Raw genomic sequence first — 18455 nt, forward strand, 5'->3', positions numbered from 1 at the left:
AACATTGATTTTTCAACATCGAAGTATCTCAAATCAGCAAGAGCAAAAAATCAACAAGAACAAAACATTGTACAATCACTCTGACAACACATGCAATGACCCCCATTGTTAGTCTTTGCAAACCCACAGCCTCCCAGTCTCCAGACGGACACTCTACCACCAGTCCACTGAGCCATCATCAGTCATGCATATTTTGATCTCTTTGTAATGTTACCTTGATTTTCCCACCCCCACCCTACCCCCGACCCCTGCCTCTACCTACAGACATACACCAGTCCTGGGCTCGGATCCCCTCCCCCTCACCCGGGTCCGTATCCTTTTCCTACCCCCAGCCTACCCCAACCCCTGCCTCTACCTGGGCCCAGGCACATTCACGCACACACAGACACACACCAGTGTTTGCCATACCTCTCCCATGATGCTCTTAGCCTTTCTTGCTCTGAAAATGTAATTTAATGCTCTATAAATGTTCTTAGCCGTTAGACAAATATAATCCAGGAGCTTGCTCCAGGTTGCCTGTTTTAATATCTGTGTTGCTTTTATGGCTCTGTGTGCTACTAACCCTGTTCTGCCTCCCCTCTCCCTAGTGCCTCTCTCTCTCCCCCTATCTTCTAACCAGGTCCAGTGGATGCCCCACTATCACCAGCAGACCACCCTGAGTCCAATAGATACCCCTGTGTCTGCTGTGGATGTCGTAGCATTTAGTTAATTTAGTATAGCGCATTTCATACCCAGAGGCAACACAATGCGCTTTACAGAGAACAAGGGAGGTGAGCATACATCCCACCCCTACATATTCCAGAGGGAAGCAAAAAAACAGTATCACCCAGGGGCCAGATGTAAATGTGACAACCCACAACTCCATTACAAAATCCCATATGGAAAATCACTCACCGACTTTACCTTTACTATAATTCCTTTGGGAGATCCGCGGTGTGAAAACAAACATCTTCCGATGGTCTCCACATCTGGAAACAGTTAACTTACACAACCACTCCCGGAAAAAAAACTTATGATATGGACTGCACTTCCGCTCATCAATTTACATAACTGACCTACATAATTTTCCATGATTATTTTCCACTATTAAATGTATATGACGTCATACTTTTTCGACAGAATAGGACCTCCCTATCTCTCTAGTGTTGTCTCATTAACCGAGTATGTGTATGAAGCTGATGGCCAAGCACTTTAATTCAAAAAAGAGATTGCATTAATCTGAGTGGTATCTCCAGCAAAAATATTCAAAGGCATGTTTTGGGGACCCCAGAGACCGATATTAACTGGTTGAAAATTAGTATAATAGGGACCTTTAATATACAGTACTGACATGGCATATTTTAGAATTGTGGCTGTCATTTATTCTCCTTGCCAGTGCCTGGTAGTCCTGGTGGTACAACTGAGGTTAACTATAGATGGTACAGGGCTTGCTTGAATGATTTCCAAAATAGAACCACTGAACCTAGATTATGAAAGTGAAATCTTATGGCACATTCTACAACACATTCTACACAAAACAAACACCACTTTGTTTATCTCTCTTTAATTGATCACATTGTAAAAATTCAAAAGCTCTCTGACTGACAATGTGTCTTGGCCACTGATTACAGAAATCACCTCTTGAAACTGGACGTTAGAACACCACTTCCCTGTTACCAGATGAGACACCACATTGGTAGGTAAACAAATCAAAATTAAAAAAGGAAAAAAAACAAAAAAACTTTCCCAATTACTGATTCCCAACAAAAGTATAAAAAGTTTGATTTTCACACTCATCTGCTGACCACAGGGGAAGGCTTTCAGTGCTGTGTGCTAAAAGGGGTGTGTCAACACTGACAAATCCAAATACTTTATTATGTCCGTGAGAGGCCTCGGTTGTCCAGATCTTTTACCTGGAGGGATAAATAGAGGGGATTGTGAAAGATTAGTTACAATGAACACAAACCTGTATTGCTTGAATTCACAATTCAGTTTGTTGTTCCATTAAGGGAACAGAACAATAAAGGTTTTGGAAACAACTAAAATTAGCATCTGTTACTAAATACGCCTAGGCTAGCATTGTATGGTTTATTTGTTTGGTAATTGAAGGGGTTATCAGAAAGAGAGGAAGGGGAAGTGTGAGATTTACCTTGTATATTCTGACCAGCCAGTGCTCTGTTGTGTAGGCCTCCTCCAGCACATCCAGTTCAAAGTCCTTGTTGCCAATCTCAGAATTTCTCACTCTGTCATAGCCAGGAGGGCGCTCTGGAAAAGGGGACAAGTTTAGGGTCATTTTCATACTGACAGTGCCATATACCACTGTGAGAACCTGGCAAAGTATAACAATCATCTCTATCCAAACTTGACATACAGATGACATAGGAAGTTACTCACTGGCCTCTGTGTAGACCTGGCCAAAACGATAGTAACACATCTTATACATGAGGCAGTTGAGAAGGACTGGGGAGCCCTCACGGTCCACACGGAACTCTCCAGTAGGGTTGTAGTAGTCGTGCTCCTTGATGTGCTTGCCTGTGTCTGTGCTGCCCCCGATACGCACCATCCACAGGAATTTGTTGATGTCTACAGACAGAGTGTGAAAACCACTGCTCAAAAAGCTACTAGCTATAATATACACAGTCAGAGTTCATCCAGAGCCAACAGGGCGAGCGTGGGTATTGATACCTCAGTTTAGCTGGTTATGTAAACATACCATCGGATGAGTAACCTGTCAGTCCACCAAAGATGACCAGGACATAGCTGACATCCAGCTCCCTCATGATCTCATAAGCCTTCTCCTCTGTAGAGGCCATGGCCTACAAACAACATTACATTTAGATATGGTTGTGCCCTTCAGAACGGAACCCACCAAAAAACATAACATCTTTTAAAAAAAAATTAAATAAAATCTTTAAAAACATAAAAAAGCAATGGTATTAACAAAGGGAGAAAATAACAAGACCAAGAGGGCCTCTCACCTGGCCCACTCTCGAGATGTGCGTGTTGTTCCATGTGTTGTTGTCCACTAGAATTGTTCGATTTGCCATGGCTGTTATCTGATAGCCGTAGTCCCACCATGACATCACTTTAGCATCCTGGAAAAAAGTATTTATTCACAGAGGGCATTTACTTTTTGAAAAGCAAACTAACGCTTCAGTAGCTGCCTGTAGGGCTGTCAACTGAACACAGAAATTATATTGGTGAGAATTTTTGTGGAACATTTACAGCTTTTTGTAACACACTGAAAGGTTATGCAACACATACAATGAATACTAATGTGGAATTTGTTTTGTCATGATTAGATGATGTTCAGGATTTGGGAGGCTGTGTGACGTCTGACCCGTGCGGTAGCCTACTAATCAAATCTTCATTTTTAAAATTGGTTGTGCATTTACGACTAGTCGAAGTTCGAATATTTATTTTACAGACCTAGTTGCCTGAAGGAGTATTTTTCCCAACATGGCCAGAGGTGAGGGACAATATGATCGTGTTTTTAGATAAAAGTCTATTTTTCTCAAATTTTTATTGGGATGTAAAAATGTGGCGAACACATGGTCAATGATGATATTTTACACAATTTTAAATCCCACAAGTGTATCTATTGATGGTGTGAGGGGATAGAGCCCCGGCTCTGACCTCAGGGGTGTTGTGGCGGAGCCAGTAGTAGGCCTCTCTGAAGTCATCGAAGATGATGCGGCTGCCATCGCCGCCGCGGGCCGAGAGCACAATGGAGGGGGAGGAGTAGGCTTCGCTGGTTACCCAGGTGGAGTGGAAGGTATAGGTGATGAGGAAGAAGGACATGACCAGGATCATACCGCTGGCCACCTGAGGAAGAGTAGGACAGAATCGTACAATTATACTGGACAAAAAGGGACATGATGAAACAGGGCTTAGTGGACCCTATACTAAATGGGCCTGTCAAATCCTGTTCTTACTTAAGGTCTTGAGCTGAGACAAGTTCCTCTAATGCTGTACTCAGCTGGAGCAAAATCTAGTGCAGAGCTGCATTACATTATATTATGAACTCACATCTACTTAAGAACTCACATCTACTAAACAGCAACACCTGGTGGTCACAGCTGACAGTATGGTCGTGCTCACCTCATTCTTAATGGGGTATGTGGAGTCCGTCTGCTTCTTGGCCTTCTTATCTGGCCGGCTGACGTCCAGGTTCTTCATGTAGGTGGTGAGCACCTGAGACACGCCGATGCCAGACAGGATGCACATGACCGGGGCCAGCACCAGCATCAGACGGACCTGGGGGGGAACGCAGCAGGATCAGCTGCACTCAACTAAACTGGTTTGATGACACACACAACGCCATTATTTCTTGTCTATTTAATGTGTGGATGTAGAAAGGATACATCAGTTGAGACGACCTGTAGCCATTCTGTCCTCTGCATGGCAAAAGTAAATCTTGCAGTAGCAGAAAGATGCGGTTTTGAATCACAATAGAAAATACATCCAATTCCACAATCCTAAACATCCGGAGCAATTTAGGAGTCTTGGCGTACTCTAGACTTACCATGACAGCTGAGAAGTACATGCTAGTGACTCCGTACATGATGATGAAAATCCTGGCATCAGACAGGTTGTTGAAGCAGTAATACAGACCCACTGTGAATAAAACCATAACAAATCAATGAATGCAACAGAAACCATTCCTGCTCTCCAGTCCCATGTCTCTGAACGTGACCCCACAGTATGAGCTGAGCCGGAGTGTCTGTGTGTGTGTGTGTGTGTGTGTGTGTGTGTGTGTGTGTGTGAGAGAGTGAGTGAGTGAGTGAGTGAGTGAGTGAGTGAGTGAGTGAGTGAGTGAGTGTGAGAGAGAGAGAGAGAGAGAGAGAGGGAGAGAGAGAGAGAGAGTGTGTGTGTGTGTGTGAGGGAGAGTGTCTACCTGGAAACATGAAGACAAGCAGCTGCAGGTCAAAGTAGTAGGAGGACCAGGTGGTGGGCTGGTGCTCAGAGACGGAGGCGATGATGGGGATGTTGTTCTTGGCATATGAGGGGTCCAGCAGCGAGTAGAATCGTCCCGTCCAAGGGGAGATCTTACCTGGAGGAAACAACAACACAGGATTAGTGGTTTGGCTACACATGTACTGCTTTGTTGTTGACACATATGCGTCAGTGAGATATTCATTATCCCCACATATGCAAGACCACACCTATACCATACCAACAGCTCAACATCACTGACAACCCAACTACCACAGCCCAGCATATATGCATTCAGATGAGTAGTTGAGGAGTATTGCCCTCTGTCAGTAGAGCCATGGTGCCCCTCCTTACCGGTGAGCATAAGGACAGTTCCAACAGAGAGGAGGACGAAGCCCACCAGGGAGATGACGCTCTTAAAGAGGACCTCAAACTGCTGGACATTGAGCTTGCTCCGCAGGTAGTCCACAAAGGCATGGATCTGACACAGGCCAAACACCCCGAAGGCTGCCATGTGTTCAGACGACTGCACCGGCTGGAGGGGAAACAAGGGGGAGAGATGCAGAGTGTCGTGAATTCATTTGATTAAGCCCTAATTAGACCCAACCCTTTGTTCTAATTAAGATGATATTACACGTCTTTGAATAAAAGAGTTTAAGCTGAAGCGAGAAAGTTCTGATGCAAACAGACAAGGCAAACAGGCCAGAATGTGCAGATGTTCTGATACAAAGATACAAACAGACAAGGCAAACAGACAGGAATGTGCAGAGTGATCAGCAGAAAAGTAGAATCTGCACTAAGGAGTGAAAGGCGAATGTACTAGAGATTAAGCAACAGGTGTCTTATCTAAAGAATGACTAAAGCAAGAGGAAAATGTTGTTGCTCCCTCTATGAATGATAAAGTTGACACATGCTAAGATTATGTGCTATTTAATTAAGTCTTATCTACTGAAGGCGGGGTTGTTTTGACAACCAGGTGCACATGAAGTACAATGTTTTTTAAAAATTGGCCTGGTTCAAGGACGAAGCTAATGGTGAATTAAAACTGTGAATCAGCTCACCCACCACCAGGGGGAAGCACTTACAATACAGTTTTAAAACACCATTAGAATTACACGGGAACTCTTACCACTAGGGGGAAGAACTTGCCATGTATATGTTAATACACCATTAGAATCCTGCCAACTTAGGGGTGTGTTTTAAAAAATGGGTTGTGGTCAAGCTAGAAGGGCGGGGATAGCCCAGAGAAGGTATATAAGCTGTAGTCAGTTTGAGTGTGTGTCTTCTCGAGAACCCACCGGTCTTGTTGCCTGTACTGCTGAACAAGCAATAAAGCCTGTTGCATCGGACTCTGAGTGTTTCCAGTGTCTCATTGATTTGACTACAACTACTGAACAAAGAACTTTGAAGATTTGAATTACCTAGCTAAGGCGTTTGACACGTTAAGAGGTGAACCCATAGAATATTGAATAGAATTCATCCTGGGCTGTCCCACTCATGGAATCTTTAATCTTCGGCTTTTATGATAAATGTAAAGACTGGAGTACACATAACTAACCACAAAGGCACTATACCACTTTTTTCTCGAACAGAACAGTTGGCTTTGCCATGATTGTAATCAACGGGGTGTGGCTACAAGGCAATTGGAATCATCCACCTCGGCAAAGCTGAATGTTTTGTTTGGAGTGCTCAGTCACGTAAATGAAAGTGTCTGTCCGCCTCCGTCTTCTCTACATTAGTGTTACCACAGTCTAACTGCCCCATTTTGAGGGCAAATTTACTACCTCCTCATTCTCCCAACAATGGGATGTGAAGTCCATTAGAGTTCTCCAGTTCATCTTAAGTTGTAGGGGGATAGATATACAAGGACAGCCGAGTGGTTCGCTTACCTGGAAGCCGACAAAGGAGATCTGCATGGAGAGGATGGTGCCCAAGCAGTAGACGGTGCAGTAGGCCACGTAGATACGGTGAGAAAAGCGTCCAGTGAGCATAAGGACCAGCACGTGCAGTGGGATGAGGTTGATCAGGAACACATAGCCACCCCAGGAGGACACCTGCAGACAGAAAGAAAGAAATGGTTACTTACTGACAGACACTGACGGGACGGGAATTTTATCTGGGGCAGACACCTGTCAGGTTAGCATTTTGCTACAGAACATATTGAACGTCAGTCTCGATTTAACTCGCCATGTAGAAGTATGCCAGAGCACAGATGGAGGACCAGTAGACAGAGCCTGTCTTGACTGCCTTGATCCACATGTAGTACGTCAACAGCATGCAGAAGATGGCAATACCTGGGTAGAGAAAACGCATGGTCAACTAACGATCAGGGATAATTCCTTTAGAGACCCATCTCTGTGGCTGAGGCCTGTACCTTCATTGTCATAGGAGCCGGCCACAGAACGGGAGATGTACCCAGGCACCACTGCAATCATGGCTGCAGCAAGGAGACCAGCACCAGCATCCTACAGAGAGACACACAAGTCATGAGTCACTGTGCAAGAGTTAGCAACCCCCACCACCAAAGTTCTAAAGCATGAGCTCTGTCAACTTACGATTTATTTTATCAAATCCCCATTAATTATATTGTCATCCAGTGCATGTGATGAATTTTCTGCCGAGACTGCCGATGTACCTTCAGCTCCTTGGTGAAGTGATAGGTGACTATGGTGGTGAAGGAGGAGAAGAGGGGGGCCAGGAAGACGCAGACGTTGCGGATGTCTATGGTGATGTGGAAAAAGTGTAGGACGTGGTACAGGGCAGCAGAGGTGACCATCAGACCTAGAGAGAGAATATGACAAGAACCAACAGTGTCAGTTTTACCTAAGTGCCAAAGTCAGTTGAATCCCAACACTGTCTGTGAGGAACAGTGCAGTGCTTTTTTTGGTCAATCTATAATACTGTGAGGAATGCTTTGTTAATCTTAACGTTCACAAACCCCACCCTACAGCACTCCAAACAAAGCGGATGATTCCAACTGCCTTGTAGCACCTTTTCGTTGATAACAATGGCAAAGCCGATTGTTCCGTTAAAAAATAAGTGGTATAATGTGACTCCAGCCTTCCCAATAGCTTGTTTTACTCTTGACACATCTCAATCCTACCTGGGTATATGGTGCCACCGATGATTCTCCCCAGAGGATACCATGCCCGGTCATCAAACCAGTTATGGAACTTGTAGAATCCCTCTTCAGTCAGGAAGCGGGTGGTGCGGTAGTTGAAGTACCTAGGGTACAGTAAAGCATGCTCTAGCACCAATCTGACCGTGTATGCTTTAGTATGAGGTGTATCAATAAAATAAATAGTGGACTTACGGATCAAACTCATGGATGACACTCTCAAACCTCAACACAGAAAAGAGTCTAGTACAGAATGCTGAGGATGAGAGAAGAGAGAACAGGTCTCAATAATTGTAACACAAAACCCAGGAAACAATTCTATCCATTTACATTTGAACTGTGACAGCACAAAAATGCATGGGCATAAAATGACGTGAAAGTACATAGGCGGGCCTCATCTTAAGTTTGTGGTGAAGTATGAAGGTTTGGAGCAAGAGAACTCACACAGGATAGCAGCCATAGACAGGATGAGCAGCTTCAGCAGTGTGTCCTGTTTCTCATAGGACAACCGCAGGAAGCCCAACTTGGTCATTTTCAAGCAGGGGTGGACAACTATCCCTTAGTACCTATAGGTCGAAAACAAACAGAACATTGACAATGTATGTGTGCTTCACTTAAAGTTGGACATTGCCACTTACTTATATAATATTAAATACTAAATAGAAAGAAATGTGGTAAATATTATAAAGCAATGCACATGAATTGATAACACCCCCCCATCTGTCTCAAACAAACTAGTAGCCTTACAGAAATGACTGAGATCAATAGTCAGCCACTCACTGTCCTGTTCCAACCAGAGAAGGACACGCAAGGTTTATTGTGGCGTGGGGATGCAACCCGGAAATAGCTACTAGCACCAAAAACGCCCTTGTATTTCAGCCAGTTAGCTAGCTAGTTGTAATTCAATCGCTTATTGTCAGCTTTAACCAATAACAACCATACAACACAAGCAATACTCAGTGCACTAGCTGATTAATTACAACTAAATAGCTAGCTAGCTAGCTACCTAACCTAGCTAACGTTAACGCAACGCTGTCACTTGAAAGCAGCCGCAAAGTAAACCCCTCAGCCATAAAGTGATTTGGCAAACACTAGCTAATAGTAACGAGGGAATAGGTGGCATGCATGCATATACTATTGGTGGAATGTAAATGGCCGGCTAGCAGGCTAGCTAATACAATCTGCAACCGTCCGTGTTTTCTGGGGTACGTGGCTCAAACGACAGAGCAACTACCAGTGCGGAGGCAATGCTGCTCAGTCCATCCAATACAAGCCGACGTGCAGTAGCTTCCGACAGCTAGGCTAGCTAGCTAGCTTTATCTAGTTAGCTCTATCATAACAGCAAGGGGCAGGTACTGCATCGTACTTTATATGTTACATTCATCGGAACAGTTGAATTAAGTGCACATATACAAACAGGTTGTTACAACTGAAATACCATGATCGAGCTCGTTTAATTACTTCATTTGCACTTACCCGCTCCGTGCCTGTTTCACGTACACTTTTCACACACAACCTTCCTTGTACCTAATCCCGCCCATTCAGGAAACACACTGTGATTATTGGCTTCGCGTCGGTCCTCGGTTGCCTATCCTTTCTCTGATTCGCTGAAAAACTGTCATTCGAATTTTTGTTCTGGGGCTTGAGTAGTGACGTGTCCTTTGCCTGAGCAGCTTGAAAAAGAGGTTGCAAGTATGGACAGCGACACTCATAATGGATGGATGAATGAATGAATATAAAAAACATGCAGACAGATCATCCTCTGGTTCTGGTACTACTAAAAGTGTTAATAATTTAAATACTGCTAGTTCATAAAGATCCAGAGGAAACGTTCTTCAAAAGTACATGGGAACTTAGAATTGTCATCAATCATTGTCATCATATGACCTGCAGTAACTATGAAATCTATACGAAACACTACAACGCTATAACTAAAAGTCAAAGAAAGGGAAATAATGGGTTTCATCTTGTCAACATGTAGTGTATACTGACCAATTTTATTGAAATTGAATAGGCATAATACTTTTACAAAACCTCACTCACAAATATCAATCTGCATACATAAACACTATGCACTTCTTACAATAATTACATACCGTTTCAAAAACACATCCCCTCCCCCAACCCATGACATAAGATGACATACAGAAAGCTAGATGGTGATGATAGACACCCCATGGTGAGGTTTTGGTTAAACATTCAGAGCCTAGTGACATCATGTGCAGTACAAATGATAAGAAGCCCATATTCTGTATGGATTTATCACTGCTCTAGGGGAGAATATAAGCTTCTCCCCTATTTGATAAGGTATAACCCCCTTTTCAAGGTATACACCCTTTTCAATCTGAAACCTGTGATGCATTCCTATACTACACTGCTTGGTGTTGCGTTGATCAAAATAAAAAACAGATGAAGCAGTTTGGCAGTGTCATCTGACCCAGCAGCAGAGTCACATAGCTTCACCTACCCAATACACACCCATACAAAAATGCTTGTTTCAAACAGTTACCTTCACCCATCACCAGTGATTTCATATTTGGAAGTAAGGGTACTCTTTTCTTTTTCTGGGATGTTTAGACCAGCTCCCTTGCTGAAGTGTAAAAATTAGATAACTCTTAAAAAGCACTTAAAGGAATAAAAAAAAAAAAAACGCTCCCTTTGTTTTTACTGCACAAGATGTAAGCTAGCAATTACACGGCACTTCATGTGCAAGAGAACAACCGGTCTAGGAGTGTCACTTGCAACACAAAAAAAGATACATGTCACAAGAAAACACCTGTGCTTCTCTTATGAACACAAATATTATCCTTCAATTGAGAGTGAGAACTTGTTTCTTTTACTCACACACTTGGATGAACGTCTACAGTTACTGGCTGCATCGGTCTGCTGATTCTTCACACAAAACAATACCAGGAATCACCTGACCATTGTCAAAGACTGGATCTACCTCTGGAAAATAATGTGCTGTAACATGAGTTTTGGTAAAAATTTAACCCATTCCTTTTACTCCTCCATATCAGCTATTGGTTTTTAAACCGCAGTAAACAATGGTAAACATTGCAATTGTATCATGGGATGAAACAGCAGAGAAACCCTATGTGACTGTTTGTGCTGTATTTGAAAACGCTAAAAGCACTCAAATGGCACATCATACATTAAAAAAAAAGTTAAAGGAAAAAAAAAAGATCACATGAGTGTTTGAGTGAGGCACAGGTCAGTCAAATCCCAATACATCATTCACAATAAAAGCGCACCTGATCAGTGCACATAAAGAATATGCAAAGGGCCGTAGAATTAGTAAAAACACTTAAAACACTCCCCTGAACTAAACAAGCATCATTCTTTTACCCGGTGAGAGACTCTTCTCCTAGAATCACATACTCTTCATTTCCTGACTAGAGTTGATGCTCTTCTATCGCCCTCTAGTGGACATCACTGGGAGCACAGGGGTCTCTGGCGGGTGGGTGAGATGTGGGGGGACGGCAGCTTCTCAGTGGAGGTGGAGGAGGTCAGAGAGGACTGCAGGTGGACTGTCTTGTGGAACAAATTGTTGCTGATCAGCACCACCAGGGAAAAGAGGCGCAGCTGGAAGTGGCTATTGGAAATAAGAGTTGAGTGTTAAGAGGGGTGGTTATCAGTGTTTGTCTCTCTGCGAGCAAACTAATTTGGCCTTATGTCAGTAGCTCGTGTTATCTTGTAAGTCACTATACTCACTAGAGCTTCGTTGGGGTCTTGGCTTCATTAGCGCTGATGATGAAGAGAGGGAAGAGTATAGAGAACAGGCAGCCACTGTATAAGAGAGGAAGACATACACATTCAGATTCAAATATGAAAGGTGATGCATCACTACAACTGAAACTGTTTGTGAAACTGTGTGTGTGTGTGTGTGTGGGGGGGGGGGGGGGGGTTGTCTTACCTGATTATATATGAAGACGGTAGAGCAGTTAAAAGAGCCATGGGGAGACCAAAGCCAAAGTAGTAGGGCCAGTTCCTCTCAATGTTGGACAGCCGTTGGTGCATCTCAATTCCTTTAGTAAAAGTAATTAAAAAATGGGTTAAAATAAAACTACATTTTCTTTGAGCATAATGCAATGTCAAGAAAAAACGTCTTTGAGCTCACCATGGTTGAACCAACGATACTCAAAGCAGTATAGGGAGTAGAGCAGAGACATGTGGAGAAGGCTGACCATCTGTCCAATGGCATCGATGGGAAAGAGGCTTACAATCATACCCTTGAGGATCATCATAAAAACATGGTCAGAAAACATCACAAGGTGAAACTGAACAAGCTAATGGACCACATGTGTGAACATGACAAGCCTTGACTGAACTCATCAACACTGTAAATGAGGGAAACCTCAATGCTTTACGAGTATAAATAAAGGTTTGAAATGTAAAAATGATGGTTATCAGCAGTGACCAACCGTCACGAGTCATGTTTGTATGACGTGCAATAGTACCTGAATGAGGAAGAGGGCCTGCAGGAGGAGGTTGAAAAGCATGTCTGCGATAATCTTGCTGACGCTAGGGAAGGGTTGGGCCTTACGTCCAGAAACCTCAAACGCCAGGTCAGCTATGTCCTACAGAGTTACAACCAGAGGAAAGCATGAGCCTCCTGTTCTACTAGATCGGAATTGCAGTACGAATACTCTAGGACAGATTGTGCATTCTCCTTGATTACACTTGTAAACATTCTGTGGGGAACCACAGAACACCACCATCTGTGTCCTTACAGAGGCCTCACCTGGAACCAGATGGCGTTTACTATCTTGCTGAGCACAAACAGAGGGAGCACCCAGAGAGCACTGAACACGGAGGTCAAGATAAACTCCAACCAGGACCAGACGTTGCCATGGAGAGAGGGGTCACCTGACAGGAAATAGCTCTTTGAGTGACAGGTTTTTCAACTGCTTTGAACAAGTCACAATGCAGATGGTTACGGAAGAACCCATCCCACAATTCTTAGTTGACAATTCAGTACATACCGATGATTCTTGCTGTGAGAGTCTGCAGCAGTGGAATAAACACCCGGTAGAAGAGAAACAGACTGAGCTGTGGATGACAGGGGGACAACATTAGAAACAATTGTTTAAGTCTTAATGGTATTCTTTCTCTGTCCCTCTCTTAAATATTCAACGTTTGCAGACATGCATTTATGGTGCTGTGTGTTGAATTGTATGCCATAATGTTATAAATGTGGACATCTGGCTGTATCTTACCCAAAACACTCCCCCGTTCCAGGCACAGCATTGAAAAATCCTACTGGCTAGTTTAGGTTCACTGAAAGAAAAAGCAACATGACAAATGACATCAAAACAACCGCTGCCATTACCTATGGCAGAAAGCTGCCGTACCACGACACTGAAAGTTGAATTGAAAAGTTTGATGTTCCTCAAGAGGAACAACAGCTGTCCTGGGGAATCTTGCATGCTTACCTCTCTGGTTTGCGCTCTTCGCTCTGGGCCCTTCTTTGTGCGAGGGCCCCGCTGGCTCGCCTCCTCCGCTGATCTTCCCTTTTCAGCTGGATGCGGGCGTCCAGCTTGGAGATGGTTCCAATCCCCAAAATGGAGTCCTTGATCCCCTAAAAGGCACATAATCTGAACCTCATCTACTGTAATATGCAACATATAGTTCCTTTTTGCGAGTCCTATGAATCCAAGAATAGAACCTGAGCCCCCAATAGACTGATCTACATTAATAAAACTTAGCTTCTGTATAGACCCTATTGAGCAGCACAATTAGCTTTTTAGCAGAGCCATTTACACTTTATGGAATGCAGCCTAGTTTTCCTAAATGTGCTCCTTCACTTTTCTGAAATGAGCAGTCATGAGCCCATGGTTATGCATAGTGAAAAAAACGAATGATTGGTTAAAACAAAACAAAGGCCAATGGAGATGCTTTTTCAGGGCATAAAATTGCCATCTGGAAGCACACAATGCTAATGTTAAAGGTAAATAACAGGATGTGTCAATATTTGGTCAAGCCTCACAAAATGTAGACTGCCTGAGGGTTCGCCGAAAACAAAGTATGTTTCATGTCACAGACAATTTTAGCAGTAAAATCTAACGGTTCAATATTTGAGCTCAGTACTAGGCTATACAATGGATCTTTACAGAGCTTGTTGTGACACAACCTTTAGAGACAATGCCATAGTTCTGCACTTCTGCACTCTAGCTCTAATTGTTTCACTACTGTGTAATGGCAGGGTGCATTGCTGACCGTCGCAACATTGCGGAGGAAGGCCCTGACGCTGTCTGTCATCTCCAGGCCAGCTGCAGATCCATCAACTGCAGGAGGGAGAACTGGGGACCAGGTCGGCTCTCATGGCAGGGAGGGGCTCACCCAGTAACCTGTCAGAAAACAGTTAAGCCAAAGTTAGCCAGTTAGTCAAAGGGAACTCTAAATGCCCCAGGCGAAGCCAGTTAGGCAAAGGGAACTCTATATGCCCCAAAATAGCAGTTCTAACAACAAACTCCTCCTAGAAACAAAGTAGACAGATGTTGCCATGGCCAGGGTGATGTATTGTATGCTAAATCATTAGCTTGTTATCTTGGCTTGTGACTAATTATATCTTTAAAGTCTGGATGATGGTGACATAATCAATTTCAGCCAAGTCGTCAAACCTTCGTTTCTCCACATTGAATCTCAAGGTCTACAGCTTGTTTGACTTCTGAGTAAATGAATAGATCAGTATAATAATAATAATAATAATAATAATGATAATAATAGAACAGAACTAACTAGCTAGCGTAAATAATAACCTAAATTAAAGCTACATAACGTTACCTCGCTCCACACAGAGACTAGCTAGTACTAACTACTAACGTTAGTGTTGAACTATGTAACGTTAATCACGAACTTTGTTTATGATTGACTTATCAAGTAACATGGCAAATGTAGCCTATCAGTCAAAAAGCAAGGTAAAGAAAGAACCTTGGCAAGCTAACGTAACGTTCGATACGCTAGTTGGCCACATTTTCTTTATAGCCAGGGTAAGCCAGCTAATTTAGCTAGCTAGCTAGTCTGCATAGCTAGCTAAAAAGCAAGCAGGTGATCAAATTGGTAATTTCAAAGACAAGGCAGATAGCTAATTTAGCACATATCCAACTATTCTTACCTCATACGACAGCCTCACTAAAATCTTCACTTTACCCCTTCTTGAGGCTTTTACACTTTTCTCTGTTACAACAACAACAAGCCCTAACATAGGCCCGTAACTTATGTATTGCGCAAGCTCAGCCTCAAGGAATTTTGGGATATGTAGTTACTTCTTGTAGCAGGCAGGAACAGCTCGATCAAATCCATAGTAGGCTATTTTCTTTTCAAGACGTACATGAGGCAGATGTCTCACAGACAAATAGAAAAGAAAGACCTAGAGGCTGAGATTAATAAATGTAGCTCACAGAGCGAAATCATAGTACTTTATATTTTTTCTTGTGAATATATTTTTCTTATTCCAGCTCACGCGTTGAGGGTGAGGAAAGATGAGGTGTGGCTGCCCACTCACCACCTGAGGTCCGCCCGTCAGGACGTCGAGGATCCACCTGCACAGGGGAGTGTTAATTTCCAGGTAGCCTACCTGAGTTTGGTGACGAGTATGGACGGGGGGGGGGGGGTGTAGTGGAATTAAATCTGATCTAAAGTAAAAAAAAAAATTGCCAAGGTTCGCTCAAAGAGGTCCAGTCTAATTTATTGAGAAAACATACGAGCGCAAGGACTTAAGGATAACGCACAGTGAGTGGTATCCAACAGAAGTGCCCCCGAAAGGTGTTGCAGGGTCTTATTCAAGCTTCCATGGATTTGATTGGCTAACCCATCTGTACACGTCGTAATAGAGTGGCGGACATCCCTCATCAACAACCCCCTATGGGGCAGTGATAGGAGGGACCACAATGGAGTGGTAGTGGAGGAGCTCCTAGATAGGAATGACCTGGTAATGTTAAATGATGGGAGGCCCACCAGGTTTCATATTCTAAGAAACTCATGCAGCCACATAGATTCATCATTAGATTCATCATTTGCTTCATCAAACTTAGCCAGAGTGGGAGAGTGGGATGTAATGGAACAATACACGCCGGGGAGTGATCATTTTCCAATTTATTGCAGGTTTGGAAGAGAGTTGAGAGTTGAGGGAGAACAGCAAGGGGCCAGGTATAATTTCTCTCGAGCTAACTGGGAGGAATATCGACTGGTAGCCCAAAGGTTAGCTAGAGAGGTCGACAGTGCTGGGTCAGTGGACACTTGGAATTCTTCCCTTAGTGACATGGTCCATAGAGCAGCTATAATATAAAAGACTAAGGGCTCTTGCAAGGAGAGTGATAAAGGCTGCAAAAAGAAACAGTTGGAGGAAATTCTGCGGGACGTTGGGACCTGAGACTCCGGTGGGGGACCTGTGGTCAGCAGAATGTCAGGGATTTACAAGAAGAGATCTATTCCTGTGTTAAGGACAGGGGATGTGGAAGCTGCAACCAACTTAGAAAAGGCTGATATGTTTGTGGACTCATTCCAGGCAGTGCACAGCTCTGAGAGTATCGGGGAGGAGAGAGGTAGGAAGAGGAGTGAAATCTTAGCAGCCAATCAGTGGAAGCTGGGGCGGAGCTCTGACAACGTATGCCCAGTACTGAGAGATGCAATCAAGTCAGGGGCCAACACATCCCCAGGGAGAGATGGTCTGTCCTATGAGCTCTTTAAACATCTGGAGGAGGAAGCTTTAGTGGAGATTTTAGCTTTGATTCAAACTGTGTGGGAGGAGGGAAAGCTGCCATCTGAATGGAAACACGCAGTAGTAATTCCAATCCGGAAGCCAGGCAAAGATGGGTCTGATCCGACATCATATCGACCTATAGCTTTAACGTCAGTACTCTGTAAGATCATGGAGAGAATGGTCACTAATAGGTTAGTGTATTTCTTAGAAACTAGGGGTCTCTTGACAGAGTATCAGAAAAGCTTTCAGTAGGTCTACCATGGAGTCAGTGGCAGTTCTCGAGCAAGACATCAAGAAGGCATTTGTGAATAAAGAGGTTGTTGTAGGAGTGGTTTTGGATATTGAGAAAGCCTATGACTCTTTATGGAAGGAGGGGCTGCTAATTAAGCTGTATGACTGTGGAGTTAGGGGCAGGATGTTAAACTGGATCCAAGACTTCTTGAGGAAGAGGACAATTCAAGTGAGAGTGGGGGGGGAGCTCTAAGATAGTGGAGATAGAAAATGGTACCCTGCAAGGAAGTGTTATCAGCCCAGTCCTGTTTAATGATGGTATATAAAATACTAGTCTTTCTCTCCACTGAAGGAGGGGAACTGTGCATGTCTGAGGGAGTAGGCAGCATTGCATGGAACTAGGTATTGCTTTAGATAGATGGGAAAGTTGAAAAATATAAATTTGGGTGTTCGCATTACACTAGTCATTTACTGTAGATAACCTTCAATTCGGATATGCAGGTCAAATGCAATTTCAGATTAGGATAAAAATTAGAACTCCCATAATGCCACACCAGTTCCACTTCAGAGTGCTATCAGACCATCTCAGCGTGTCACCCAGAGACTTTGAAGACATTCTGATGTGGCATTTCAAAATAAAGGCCCTCTAAAATGTCCTATACAACCTATAACGTTCCTCCAATTTTGGATTAGGATAAAAAGGAGACCCCCCATAATGCCAAACCAATTCCACTTCAGAGTGGTAGCAGGCCAAGTAAGACTGTCACCCAGTGATTTTCAGGACATTCTGATTGGCATTCTCATGGCATTTCAAAATAAATGGGTAACACTTTCCAATAAGGGTACATTAATAAGCATTAATTAATGCATTTTTAAGCATTAAGTAACAGTTAACTAATGTCTCTATTAACCATTTACTAATATTATTTATGTTAACTAAGGTTAACTCACCTAACCCTAACCCTAACCTTAACTAAGGTATTAAGTTACATTAGATAACAGTTAACTAATGTTTTTTGTTATTGTAAAGTGTGACCAATAAAGGCCCTCTAAAATGTCCTATATGATTTACTATTTCCTCCAATTTCAGATTAGGAGTAAAAGGAGACCGCCCATTATTCCACACCAATTCAATGTCAGAGTGCTAGCAGACCACTACAGGTTGTCACCCAGTGACTTTCAGGACATTCTGATGTGGTATTTCAAAATAAAGGCCTTCTTAAATGTCCTATATGATTTACTATTTCCTCCAATTTCAGATTAGGATTAAAAGGAGACCCTCCATAATGCCACAACAATTCCACTTCAGAGTGCTAGCAGACCACCTCACAGTGTCACTCTGAGACCTTCTGAACATTCTGTTGTGGCATTTCAAAATAAAGGCCTTCTAAAATGTCCTTTATGACCTAGTACTTTCCTAAAATTTCAGATTAGGATTAAAAGGAGATGGCCCATAATGCCACACCAACTCCAATTCAGAGTGTCACC

General features: G+C 43.2%; 2 protein-coding genes across 3 annotated transcripts; both read right to left on the minus strand.

Moving 5' to 3' along the window:
- Positions 1-1438: 1438 nt before the first annotated feature.
- Positions 1439-9563, minus strand: stt3a (STT3 oligosaccharyltransferase complex catalytic subunit A). Of its 2 annotated transcripts, none has more exons than XM_084450175.1 (18): positions 9494-9519; positions 8477-8598; positions 8228-8288; positions 8018-8139; positions 7550-7695; positions 7289-7379; positions 7102-7208; positions 6804-6968; positions 5269-5449; positions 4877-5032; positions 4505-4596; positions 4081-4236; positions 3616-3804; positions 2958-3074; positions 2693-2795; positions 2374-2562; positions 2129-2244; positions 1439-1892 (listed from the first exon to the last, which is right to left on the minus strand). In XM_084450175.1, the coding sequence occupies exons 2-18, from the start codon at positions 8562-8564 to the stop codon at positions 1854-1856; spliced, it is 2118 nt and encodes a 705-aa protein (XP_084306301.1). In that variant the 5' UTR covers positions 8565-8598; positions 9494-9519; the 3' UTR covers positions 1439-1853. The 2 variants fall into 2 exon arrangements, with proteins under 2 accessions (XP_084306301.1, XP_084306300.1); XM_084450174.1 differs by having other exon boundaries at positions 1440-1892; positions 9509-9563.
- Positions 9564-10051: 488 nt separating this feature from the next.
- On the minus strand, positions 10052-15259 carry ei24 (EI24 autophagy associated transmembrane protein). The gene is made up of 11 exons (XM_084450431.1): positions 15150-15259; positions 14252-14382; positions 13468-13613; positions 13252-13312; positions 13018-13084; positions 12777-12901; positions 12493-12612; positions 12153-12264; positions 11949-12060; positions 11747-11821; positions 10052-11627 (listed from the first exon to the last, which is right to left on the minus strand). Exons 2-11 carry the CDS (start codon positions 14291-14293, stop codon positions 11465-11467), a joined length of 1023 nt encoding a protein of 340 aa, XP_084306557.1. The 5' UTR covers positions 14294-14382; positions 15150-15259; the 3' UTR covers positions 10052-11464.
- Between the last annotated feature and the right edge of the window lie 3196 nt (positions 15260-18455).

The sequence above is a fragment of the Borostomias antarcticus genome, assembly GCF_949987555.1.
Source record: "Borostomias antarcticus genome assembly, chromosome: 15".
Taxonomy (NCBI): domain Eukaryota; kingdom Metazoa; phylum Chordata; class Actinopteri; order Stomiiformes; family Stomiidae; genus Borostomias; species Borostomias antarcticus.

Bases quoted from the DNA above. Each gene is read 5' to 3' on its own strand.
- stt3a (XM_084450175.1), bottom strand. From the start codon at position 8,564: ATGACCAAGTTGGGCTTCCTGCGGTTGTCCTATGAGAAACAGGACACA. The intron at 3,805-4,080 runs GTGAGCACGACC...ACTCTTCCTCAG, and splicing joins CATACCCCATTAAGAATGAG to GTGGCCAGCGGTATGATCCT. The intron at 1,893-2,128 runs GTAAATCTCACA...TTATCCCTCCAG, and splicing joins GGCTGGTCAGAATATACAAG to GTAAAAGATCTGGACAACCG.
- ei24 (XM_084450431.1), bottom strand. From the start codon at position 14,293: ATGACAGACAGCGTCAGGGCCTTCCTCCGCAATGTTGCGACG. The intron at 13,085-13,251 runs GTAAGATACAGC...TGTCATCCACAG, and splicing joins GGAACGGGGGAGTGTTTTGG to CTCAGTCTGTTTCTCTTCTA. The intron at 11,628-11,746 runs GTGAGTATAGTG...TATTTCCAATAG, and splicing joins AAGACCCCAACGAAGCTCTA to CCACTTCCAGCTGCGCCTCT.